General features: G+C 36.1%; 1 protein-coding gene across 2 annotated transcripts in view; it reads left to right on the top strand.

Annotated features, from left to right (window-relative positions):
- Nucleotides 1-9,585, top strand: part of JPH1 (junctophilin 1) — an 83,999-nt gene extending 74,414 nt beyond the window's left edge. The window contains exons 5-7 of one of the 2 annotated variants that reach the window (XM_027892283.1): nucleotides 5,210-5,256; nucleotides 6,926-7,021; nucleotides 7,181-9,585. In XM_027892283.1, the coding sequence (XP_027748084.1) occupies nucleotides 5,210-5,256; nucleotides 6,926-7,006 (128 nt within the window). In that variant the 3' untranslated portion in view covers nucleotides 7,007-7,021; nucleotides 7,181-9,585. Of the gene's footprint in view, nucleotides 1-4,655; nucleotides 5,290-6,925; nucleotides 7,022-7,180 lie in introns of those variants that run through there. The other variant, XR_003572163.1, reaches the window with a different exon arrangement.
- Nucleotides 9,586-12,628: the final 3,043 nt, after the last annotated feature.

Genomic DNA, 12,628 nt, shown 5'->3' with positions numbered 1-12,628 from the left:
AGTTTGTAGAAGACACAGAGACCAGGAAACTGGTAAATACTTAAGACCAATACAAGCTGATCCTAATCAACTGTTAAGAAGGGTGCAAGTATAATTATCCATGGGTAGCACAGCAAAATACAGTGTTATATATGAAAGACAATTAATAGAGTCTAACCATGCAGGATCAGAACTGGAAAAGGCTGGTGGATCAGGACAAGAGAGGCAACTGAACAGGAGCTCCCAGTCTGCTGCTGTTGTTCAGAGATGTTAATATAATCCTTAGATTTATCAGCCGAAAAGATTAAGCAAGAGTACATGGGAGTCTGTTCTATCTGCTTTTGGCACGGGTGCAACCACTTCTGGAATAAAATACTTTGTCCATAAATCGGGGATTTAAAATGAAAAAAAAACCTTAAGGGGAAGTCCCACAAAGAACTGCAAGAGTGATTAAAACATGTCTTACAATGAAAGATTCAAGGTAAAAAAAAACCCTGACATATTAAATCATTTCCTCTAGGTACGCTTTATAAAATGGTTTTCCAGGCTAACAAGCAAATGTGTAAGAAGATTCAACAGCTTGACAGATTCAGATAAAAGTCTTGGTTTAAGTTGCTTTTAATGATATTAATTAAATGTGACATCAGTTTTCTGATGCTGAGGTTTTGGACCCATCGCTGAATAGTTCAATAATGAGCATTTTGCCAAGATGATATTCTGTAGTTCTGCAGGAAGCTTATATTCCGTGCTGTGCGGATCAAAGTAGATGTTCACAGAGGTTTTGTAATCTGCAAATCTGTATTACAGCTGATATCAGCCCTTTGACCTTTCAAATCTCACAGATATGACTTTTATGTAGGGTAACACAAAGCTGTCAGGCTTGTAAATGTTGAGCAAGCATGTACAGAATTTTAGCCTGAACTGGAATTGTTTGTTCAGCTCTGGTGAAATTAAGTGACTAGAAATAGTGCTTATTTTTCCTGCATTCCAAATAACGTTTTGGAGCTGAGCGAGTCCTCATCTTAACAAGTAGGGCACCTGAACAGCAGTTTATTGACCTTCTAGAATAATCAGGATAAGGGCAGTGAACCTACAGCCTGTTATCAAGAAAGGTGTAAAAGTGATGAGATATTGTGCATTAGCTACTGTTTGTTTACTGATATTACAGGTCATCTGGGAACCGTTCCCTCTGTTTTATTTGGAGCACCCTTATTGCACTATTCCTATTACCAACATTTCAATAAGGAAGGAAGGTAGATGTTAGGAATTTGTTTTTAATATAAAAGTATTCTAAGATATACGTAACTGTACGTGGGTGATTTCAAATATGTCTTCCATATGTGTCTATAACTTTATCCTTATAGAATAAATTTCCTACATCTTTGTTTATTTAAAGTGCTGAAGTGAGTAAAAATGCTAAAACAATTAAAGCACAAAAGAGTAGCCTACTGGCTTAGCAGTTTGAGGGAAAAACAGTACAGAATGAGTGTTAAAATTGCCTGGAGACTTTTAATTTTTAGTATTGCCTTTCAACTTCGAAAAACAGTAGCCTATTCTGCAGTGCTCCTGGACTGAGTTCAGCAGTGTGCTGGAATTATGCAGTGACTAACCTAAGAGTGCACAGTTTTTGAGGAGAAGCCAGATTCATGGGATCATGTAATAGTTTGAGTTGAAAGGGACCTTAAGGATCATCTCTTTCCAGCCCCACTGCCATGGGCAGGGACACCTTCCACTAGACCAACTTGCTCAGAACTCCCTCCAGCCTGACCTTGAACATTTCCAGGGATGAGCCTTCCACAGCTTTTCTGGACAACCTGTTCCACTGCCTCACCACCTCACAGTAAAGAATTTTTTCCTAATACCTAGTCTAAACCTACTTTCTTTCAATTTGAATCCATTCCCCCTTGTCCTGGTTAATGTACTTCTCTTTATCCCAAACACTTCTGAATGTTGAGAGACTTCAGAACTCTAGAGTTGCATTGGAGAATTGTTTTATTTTAGTAAGAAATTGCAATTGCGTTTTAGTCATCCTGACAAGTGATTTCATTATGCTATGAAATGTATTTGCTAAGGAACATAAAGTGAAAAGAACCCTCACTCTCATGAAAAGGGAATGATAAAACATGTTTTTGGAATCAAAAAAGGAACCTATAGCATTTATTGAGCACTTTCATTAGATTATCTGAAAGTGCTCTGTAAAATTGTGCTGTGCTTTTTCCAAGTTTCTGGTGATAATGTATTAAGAACATAGATATAAAGGGAAAGTTTTTAATTCTTCCTTCCATGTATCTAAATCACAGCCATATCTCTCTTCTGAATGAAACATCAACTTTAATTTGGATTAAGATCTTTAAACAACTTTATTTGCAGCAAAGCTTGCAGCAGCTGTTTTAAGTAATCAAATTCATGTTTTGTATTTTCTGTGAATCTGTTACATCCTGAAGAATGTCACTGAGTATCATCTGTGCAATAAGTTAGTCATACAAACAGTACTGATTCTCTAGATGTCCCCTTTTCTGCCATTATACTTGAAAAAAATCAGCACATACTTCTTATGTCACAGATTTAATTGTGTTTCTCTATGTACTTACTCTGTGATGTTCAAAAATCAAAGTTTAAAATAATTTTGGAACTCATAAGAAAGGGTCAGTTTATCAAGGTAAAGTCATGTAAAAAGCACAATGACAAAGTCACTGTTCATGAGCTGCTCAAAAACAGCTGTCTGTTTGCAGGAATTACCTGTCATTTGTGAGAGATAAATCATCCTTGTTTCACTGAGAACTAGGCCAATTGTATAATTCGGTAAATTATACTTACCACAGTGTGAAGGTTACACAGAGACGCTTGACTATAAACCAGTACTGTTGTTTCTAACTGCTCGTTAGCGCCTCTGGCTCCAGTTTCAGTTTGCATGCTGCTGTCCCACCCTGAGTATGAGCTAACTTGAGATTGTCTTGGATTTGGGTGAAAAATAGGATTGAATTTCACAAAACACCATTGTATTGTACATTCATGAATACACATTTTGTTTGCCCATGTCTGACCGTGTGCTGCCCTAGGACAGATCCAGCCTAGGCACAAGTCTTTTACTGTATTGTAATTTTTTCATCTTGCAGGTAAGGATTTTTAAACAACACTGAGTGTTTAGCCTGGTTTTTACCTGTATGTAAGACTTTATGCTTTTCTGAATCTTACGCAGTGTACTTCTATTCCCATCTTTTTGTTCAACTCTCATGTCTTTGTTCACTTAGCATCCATTTAGTAAGGGCTATAACTACCATGATATTAAAAAAATAGATCAGTATTTGCCCGATCCTAAATAAAACCTCTGAGCAGGAACTTTATGCTGAATTTAATGGATATTCCTAATGCAGTGGAATTACAAGACTAGTCTTAATACTTCCTGGTGTTACATTTTAGGAAAATAGCTAACTTTCCTCGCCAGATGAAAACTAATTGTATGGTTATATTTTTAACTACGTAAGTGTCCGACTTAATAGAAGCTGAAAGGGCAATTTTTAAGCAGGACTGAAGATTTTCTGCTACAGCTTCTTTAGTGCACCTGTTCTAATCACTCTTGAACTGTTCAAACTAATTGTGGCTTTTGCTATTTTAAGCCCTTGCAGGACACTAAAGTCTTATTTGTGGTATTTGTCTTAAAGCACTAAATACTTACTTCTTGGGTGTCTACAAAAAGGTGTTAGTTCATTGCTTAACAACCGTGTGCTCCATAAATATTGTTTGATCATTTTTTAGTGCATTAGGAAATCCTGCTTTGGGCTGAAGGGCGTAGTTGTCAGAAGAGGAAACAAAATGCACATAGCAGGCCAAAGTAGATTAGATTTATGTCTTTGTATAAAGCATAGACTCATTATCATAAAGAGATAACACATTTTTCTATGATCATCATGTAAAATCAACAGCCCAGTTCTGAATTTGTCACTTGCTTCTGTCTTTGTAGATGAGATTTCTTGATTCAGGCCGTAGCCCCTAGGGTTTTTAGCCCAGTTTATCTATGTTATTCTGGTGAGAATATTATACCTACCCTGACTGACAGATGCATCAAAGGAGAAGTCCCCTCCCCCTCCAGCAAGCTTAGTTTTGTGAGGCTGTGCACTTATGATACCGAGCTGCTGTTGGAACTGCAGTACCTGTTTGTCAATCAGTCAGAATCTGTCTTGCAGCTACCAGGGTGCTTTTCCACAATATATTTCAGGTAATGAATGAGTTCCTGGCTCCTGTTAAGTCCCAATAGGTTCAAATTTTTTTTTTTTTCAGTCATAATAAATCAATGTGATTTCCAGAGATGTTATTTTCAAGTATGCAGAGCACTAGGTGGCCAAATCCCAATGAATTTTAATGCTATTTGGCAATGATCTCCTTCCCATTCCCTTGCAATTCCTTGTGCAGTATAACTGTAAAATCTTTAGATGAGATTCCAACCCATAAGGGAACTGTTGGCCAACCTAAGGGAACTATTTTGATCAAATGGGGAGTCCCTATTTGAATCATAGCATAATAAAACCATAGAATGGTTTGGGTTGGAAGGGGCATTTAAAGATCATCTAGTTCCAACTCCCCTGCCGTGGGCAGGGACACCTTCCATTAGACCAGTCTACTCAAAGCCCCATCCAACCTGACTTTAAATACTTCCAGTCATGGGGCATCCACAACTTCTCTGGGCAACCTTTTCCAGTTTCTTAACATCAGAAAGAAAGATGCTGAATCCACGTCTTAGTGGAAATCAATAGTGTAATCAAATCACACTTCCTGTAGAGAACTTTGTAATATTAGCATATTTGTCATGAGATTCTGGGAATTTCTTTGCAAAAGAAGCAGTCATTAAATGGAAGGTTCACTCCTTAAGGGTGTTTACGCTGACATTCCAAGACAGCAAAACTGAGATATTCTCAAAGTAGCTTTTGTTTTAAGTAAAACATGTCTTATTGCTCCAAGTCTTCCAGTATGGGTTTCATGCATAAATCTCACAATTGCCAAATGCATTTGGTGGGAATCCTGATAGGAACCTGGATTTCCTTCACAGTAGAAAAGCATAAAAGTGCCCCAACCTAGTGTAATTATGGCTGTGCCACAAAGAGAAAGAAGAGACTAACCTTGAGTTACACAGTATTACAGCGAGGCTGCTTACAGTGCTGTGCTCAGAAATGTAACCATATCTGGAGCCATGCTTCCCTTTTATGCCTGTTCTCTGTCTCATATTCTTTGGCACATGATGAGTCAGTTCCACTAAGGAGGAAGGAATATGGTTCCACTTCTGTTCTGTGACCTGATGGTTAAGGCATACCACTGGTAAGTGGGAACTTGTTATTCAAAATCACTTTGACCAAGGTGTCATTAAACCCTGTTTTCAATTTCCTGGTCAATATTTTAGACATTCTGCCATTAAGCAAAATGTGAATACTGCTGCCAATACCGTTACCCCTCTGGCAAGATTTAACTGGCATCCTGGTAATCTAATCATCGTTTGAACTTGAACACCTAGTTCTTCAACACGTGAAAAAAATACCTCTGAACTGGGGCAAATGGACAGAGGTGCTGATTTGGTTTAGACTCCCCAGAGATTTAAGCAGTACTTCACATACATATTTTGTGACTTCCTCGAGAACTTAACAGTCCACATCTGGCCTGCCATCTGATGTACTGTGTAAAGGTGTGACCTGGTAGAAAGTGTTCAGTGAGACTGTTTCAGAAGGAGAGCATGTGATATAATAATGACACAAGTATTATTCAGTAGCTTCCCAGTTACACTGCTGCAGCAAACTACTAATAGCAAGTTCTTCCGTCTTAGTGTTCCAGAAATTATATAGCTAATGTTAGTATTATGTTGTCGTGAAGCATAATAAACTTCTGTAAGGCATGCCTCATGTGAAAAGTGGAAAATTTTCATCATTTCTAATGAAATTCATGCCTTTCTATGCAAGCTAATGATTTTTATGTAGTTCAGAATATAGTTTTCTGCACAGATTTTTTGGTGGGCTTTGTGATTTGTGATTTAGGAAAGTGTTGTCTAAATGAAGAGTTTCTCTGTTTCTACTGCCACTACAACTGTAAAATATAAGAGTATACAAATCTTTATAAAAATATGTTGTAGTAAGTATGTTAAGAGGGGAACAGAAGAACTGAGAATTTTCATCTGTTGGGACATCTTTTCAAGTGATCATAAGAAAGAATCCCTATTTTTTTAAAAATATTATCCAAAATTGCTTAAAATAATTAAAAACTTTGTTCTCTGGACACACAGAAAAGCTAAAATTGTAATTACTAAGTTTTATAACCAATTTTAGCTGTAACTACAAAGGGAAGGAGATTTTTGACTTCTCATTTCTTCAATACATAGGTCTGTAAGGTAAGTGTCTGAGTAAATCAAAACAAGTTTAATTTTGCAGCTATAAAATGGGTTTTAATCTGTAGTGGAAACATGTTTGCTAGTGCTATGGTAAGTAACGTTTTTCCCCCCTTTGGCTGTCAAAAAAATGTATTCTTTTCCTAAAACGCATTTGTTTTGTCTGTTTTGAAATGAGTTGGAATTGGAGAAGGAACCTGCTATAAGGATGAAGATGAGCATTCTGGTTCCCTGATGTAGTTCACATTCTTTGTTTTGCTTTATTTTAAGCTAACATTGCTTTTGTGTTAATAGGTTTGTTTTCTTATGTTTTATATGGTCATATTTGTCAGGTGGTTTAATCTCAGTGTGATTAAGAGCAGCGTGATTATATACTCTCACATGTATTTATGAAGGTAATTTTCACAAAGATGATACTTAGCTCACCTGAATATCAAGGATAGTGGCTTTTTTTTTCAGGAGCAGGGTCTGTATCCTTCAGATCAAGGTCAAAACTAATAGAAATTGTAAAATCGGGTCATGTTCATTGCTGTGCATGTGTGGAAGGCTGCATTAATTCTCATATCTTTGTTTTATTTTCAGGGCCCTAACTCAGTCATGATCGCCCTGGTAATGCTGTTGAATATTGGTTTAGCCATTCTTTTTGTCCATTTTCTAACTTGATTGGAATTAGGAAAGGTAAGAAAGGTCTTGTTTTCGTATAAAATCACCATATCCACCCCACCTCAAATGATATTTATTTCTTTGATACTTTTAATGTTCCCCACTTTAATTATAGCTATGCCTGAATGTGATTCAACATAGTTATTTAATATTGTAACTGTTTTGACCCTTCAGTGAAGTCATGACAACTAGTGGTGTTAGCCCACAGTTCTCTACAGTTGTGTCATCAGCCTTTTAAATGGCACCTGTCATACTCAGACACAGGGAAGGAGGCTTGGAATTAGGATGGGACGCAAGAGAGATGAAACTTGGAAAATTCAGCCAGGGGCTCAGATCAGTTTCTCTGCTGATGGCTCGTGGCTTTGGGGTCCTCTGAAAGCTGAAGCAAGCAGCCATGTTGGAAAACAAACAAAATAATCTGCTGAAGCAGCCCCGCCAGTGAAGTGCGTTGGCTTCCCCATCTGTTCCAGCAGAGTGTGACTAAACTGGAAATGTACGGAGCTGCACTTTTTGTTGATGGAAGCTAACAGCTGCCTTACTATTTTACCGTCTGATGTTTTTAGTGGGGAGATGGGAAAACGACTGCCAGAGGAATGTGGTCAGAGGATTCTGTTGCTGTGGAAGTGATTCCAGCGTTCACTCCTATCTCATTAGAAGAAATAGTTAGCAGCATCAGTCACCAGTCTTATTCCATTACCTGCTGCTTTTAACATCTCCTGCAGTGTTCTGGGAGATCGAGTTTCATTTGCCTCTGCATGATTCTGTTCATTTGTTGTTTATGAAATTTGATGTATAGCCATAACATAGTGTTTGGTCCAACCTGGAGAAAGCTACCAGTTCTGCCTCGCAGCAGAAGCAGAAAACTAAATATATTTTCCTAGGCCAAACATAAAATTCTTAAATTCATTTTCCTAAACCTGAAGAGTCATTTTGCTTTAAGGTTTAGGAAGTAATATACCATTGCTGCAAAATTGAAAGATGTTGATATCTTCCTAAAAATGCTCAAATGCTTAGGCCAAAGCAAGCAAAATTTTTCATAATAAAAGAATAAGAATCTTATGTTGGTATCAGCACATTCTTAACAGGAGGTGGAATATCAGAGTAAGCCAAGAAGGATGAGCTGTAGGGTTTGCATGCTAACTTTTTTTTCTTTTTCTTAACTCTGGTGCTGTGGTAATTGGTGATTTCAATTATTATGTATCAACACTGAGGTATTTTGCCAGCGGTTAATAAAGTCTTGTCTGGGTGCACCTTAATGCCAATGACAGTTAAGCTAGCTAATGCTCATAATAAATCATCATAATTTTAAAATACTAGATTTGTGTTGAATACATTCAGGTAGAGCATTTAAAAATGTTAAGTTATTGTTTATGGATTTGATGCCTTCAGTGTCTTTAAAATCCATTTATAATTTTACCTCAGCATAAAAAAGCCTCAAAATTTTTCATTGGGAAGGTTTGTCTTAAGTAGTTTCATAGCCCTTTGTTCAAACGATGTGATCATGTTTCTTTTTATGTGCCATTATACTGTAATTATTGTACCCTATATTAATCAAATGCATGCTTATTTACTGAAGATGTGGTGTGATCATTTGGCAAGTAAATATTTTAATTTAAACCTGCAGAAAGCGAAGGGCTTGTATTATGGTTTATTTTAGCTCTATTAGAAAATTCTTTCTAATACAGTATAGTTTTTGAACCTGTTTGTAAACTTTTTAAGTTTTTGCATGGTTTAATGGGCAACATTCTTACAAAATACATTAGCTATTTTTTGATTCAGCTTATTAAAGTACCATAGGTATGGACTGAATATAGTGCAGCGAAGCAGCTCTGAGCAGGGCAGTAACACCATGGTGTTTTTTACAGAAGTATGTTGAGAATCCTGTGTTTTGACCAGTGTGGATAAAGAAGAAAGCAGAAAGAGAGCAAATGAAAATAAAACTTGTATATTTATTTTTAAAAAGAAAAAAAAAGTTTAAATTGTGTTTTAAATTTAGGAAAGTAATTTTTAAATAAGAACAAAATTTTAAAAGTTACTGTGTAAGCCTTGACTTAATGGATGAAGTGTTCCATCCCACAGTTAAATCACCCCGTGTCTCCTGACATGAGGATGTAATTTTGTAACTGACATATTTAATTCCTATTAAATGTTTATTTAAAATACTTTATGCTCTGGAAATAATGGGTAACAAAGCTTATGAAAAATGTTTATAAATTTAAGTAAGCATGTTAGTACCATTTATAAATATGTATGATTTATAAGCTTTTTTAAAACAAAGCTCAAACAAATCGTTGGTATTTTTCTAAAATGTGCACAGTTGTATTTTACATGAAAGGCTATTTATAATTGGTTGTTATACTGTACACTACATTTTGGACAGCACAATGAAGCCTGCCAATGTACTTAATATTATGTCACTTTGTCTATTTAAAGTTTCTTGCTGTCAAAGAATGAACTCTTTATCTATGAGTTTATTTATAATAAATTCTTGACCCAAAATGTACAATGTACAGTTTTCACAACTGTATTTGCTCTAATAAAAACAAGTTGGTTATTAATAGAGTTTCAGACTACTTTTTCCTGTTTATGAATTACTTTGTTCACTCTCTGGAAGCAGTTTTTCTAACAAATTCAGTAAATGAGGAGTGAAGCAGGAAAATGGGTGAAGTTCTGGTCCCTTTGAAATCATTGTGAGTTACTGTTTTCAACAAAAGTGATTCTGGGAAACAATTAAAAATAAATAATTTAAAAGAAAAAAATTCAAGCTTCCTTTTGTGTCTTCTTTTATCTTCTGATAAAGGATTTTTGTAACTTTATAAATTTAGTATCTTGAATTGCGCTTCCACTACAAAACTGTTTAATCAATTTTGTTTTAATCAGTGAGTGACTGGGCCATTAACAGGTGTTCTTGTAAGGGAATTAATTTTTTTAAACTTCACTCCTCCTTGGGGTCTTCATAGGTTCAAAATCAACATGACGTCTGTGAGCTAGTGTTACACAGAGAAAAATTGCCATTACAACTCTCTTAAAGCCACCACATTGGTTGAACTACTCAATCAGTTGAAAATTTTATTTTCTGTGATTCTAGTTCAGATTACTAGCCAACTGTACTGAAATCCTAATGTTTAGTTGAAGAGGACTGCAAGTATTATTAGTAGTTCCTATATCATGGAAACGTATTTTTAGGGACTAGTTATTACTGTCTTGTTCTTTAAAATAATTCTACCAGCATGATACTTAACTTTAAGGATTTTTATTTTCTGCAAAATAATCTGCTCCCTAAAGAAAATTTTTGGTTCTTCAAGTAGAGAAAAATACATTTTCAAGAAAAATAAACAGAAGTAGCTACAATGCCAGAAAATTTTTAACTGCAACAAGCTAAGGATTTGTGCAGAAATCGAAGGGAAAAAAAGTTATCATAATTAGCGGATGGTCATTTCCCATCTGAGATGTTTTTACCAGTGGTTTATATCCCTTGTAAACTTACAAATAAGGTATGTAGGAATGCTTCTGCTATGCCTAAGGGGAAAAAAAACCCCCAAAACATGAACACAGTGCAACTTAATGCTTCAGGATTTGATCTAGCATGGAAAACTGTACCCCACTTCAAATACAAGGGAAGTTTCTCTTAGGCAAAGTAGTTTCTCCTGGCATAGTTGTGTTGTGTTTGCCCATCGATGTCAGTAAGCAGTGACCTCTCACCTTTGAATTTGAGGTCTGGTTTCTTGGACAGCTCCATTTATCTGGTTAAACCATAAATATATTTATATAGTATACACAGCGAAACATCAGGTGAACAATGGTGAGGTGCCAAAGGCTGAAGAAAAAAAAAGAATTGTCTGTCATCATAGCTTTTTAGTCTATCTAGTCCTTTCTTTAGGGCATAGAGATATGTTTATAGATATATATAAAATCTTAATGTATAGATTACTTTGCCTTCCCATCAGAAAAGCAGTAAGCATCACAAAGAGTGAGGAGCCATTTGCATTTGCTTTCCAAAAGGAGAGGTTGTCTTTGAAAGGAGAAATTTTGTGACATATGGCTACAACTTGCCTTTCAGATACAGACGTATGTTAAAAAAAATCATTAATACAACCTAGTGCTGACTTTAAAGGGTGTAAACACCTCTTTATGAGTGCTGAATTAAGCATCTTGAAATAGCTATTTACATAACTTTTAATGGCGTGTTATGTGATTACATATCTATTAAAAGCTCTGTTGAGATACAGTTACACAATGTTAAAAGATTCTGACAATAATGCAGATGCAACGATAAAAGCCTGCAGAAATTCACTGCCTACAGAGCTACAGTAGCATTCTTAGTTGTTATTAATAAAACATGGTTGTGAATTGTATCTAAATGGTTTTACTCATAGTTCATTTGAACCGTTTAGTCAGGGGAGACAGTTCTACAGACTGTTCTCCTATGGAAATGGAATTCAGTAAACAAAGCAAATTAAGAGAAGGCAGATTAAATAAGCCTTTCAAATTAAGTATCTTTCTCTCATTTAATATTCACAGAAACAGGAAAAGATAGAAATCATGTTAAGTCTGAGCAAGTAGCCATGAATGCCCACATGCTGTAGCTGAGCCATCTACAGTATCAATCTCTGTTTTTTTAATACTGGACACAGAAACTTTAAACTTAAAGAGACATTACACTGCCTCCCATTGTAGGAGGTAAATATAATTCCTGTACATAACATTTTTAAGAAAAGCTGCCTATAATGTCAGTCGCTTTAAACTAGGAGGAAAAAAAGCCAATTCATCTAAACAGTTTATGTTGTGACCATTACTGTAGCAGCTGAACAAATCCCTCACCCTCATAAAACCAATAGCAAAAATGAAGCTGGTAACAGAATTTGTTAAAATGTCTCAAGTTTCTTCCTCCCAGTTGCTAAAAAGAGGGGACGGAGCAGGGGGAACAGGGAACAGACAGCTTTTTTTAACCTGATAATCTAAATTTCATGATGTCAGTATGTGCTTCCTTCAGCTAATGTTTTTCACAATCATTTGGAACTGGTTATCTAGGAGGTTTTAGGTGCAAACTGACAGTATATCAAATGTTGATTTTTTTCTCAGTAATGAAAAAAAACAAAACAGTGCTGCTACTATTTTTCTAAGTATCTTCTATCCTTCCCTGCCCACCCACCCTGCAGTTCTGACAAATTCAATGTAATCACCTTTCCCCACATGTGGCCATTGCCCCAACACTTCAGCCACTCACTCCAGGAACTCATATGTTTTCTGTGGGGCACTTGTTTAAGCAGCAAGTTTAGGTCTCTCCGGCTGTGGAAGCCATCTCTGCTGCAGTTTGCCCTACACCAAGTTGCAGGTGTCATATATGACAGTTTTCATTTGGTCCATTTTCTGCACACTATCAATGCTGGCTTATGCAACTGTATTATAATTTCAAATCTCCTCTCGCTGTCTCCAGTGTCAGGACAGTGATTTAAATACAGTATGTGGGAACTGAAAAGAAAATTACTGAAAGTGATGCTGTACATGGAGATTTCTAATGGCTCTTTGTAATTCATAGAAACCAAGGTAATGCTGACGTCATAGAGAAAAAGTCCGGTATCAGCTGGGTTAGGAACTCTGCTACAAATGTCCGCATTAAGA

The sequence above is a fragment of the Empidonax traillii genome, unplaced genomic scaffold, assembly GCF_003031625.1.
Source record: "Empidonax traillii isolate 1590-97213 ecotype Southwest subspecies unplaced genomic scaffold, ASM303162v1 scaffold344:size748272, whole genome shotgun sequence".
Lineage (NCBI taxonomy): Eukaryota > Metazoa > Chordata > Aves > Passeriformes > Tyrannidae > Empidonax > Empidonax traillii.
Note: the sequence above shows the minus strand (reverse complement) of the source record. Positions and strands in the feature narration are given on the sequence as shown.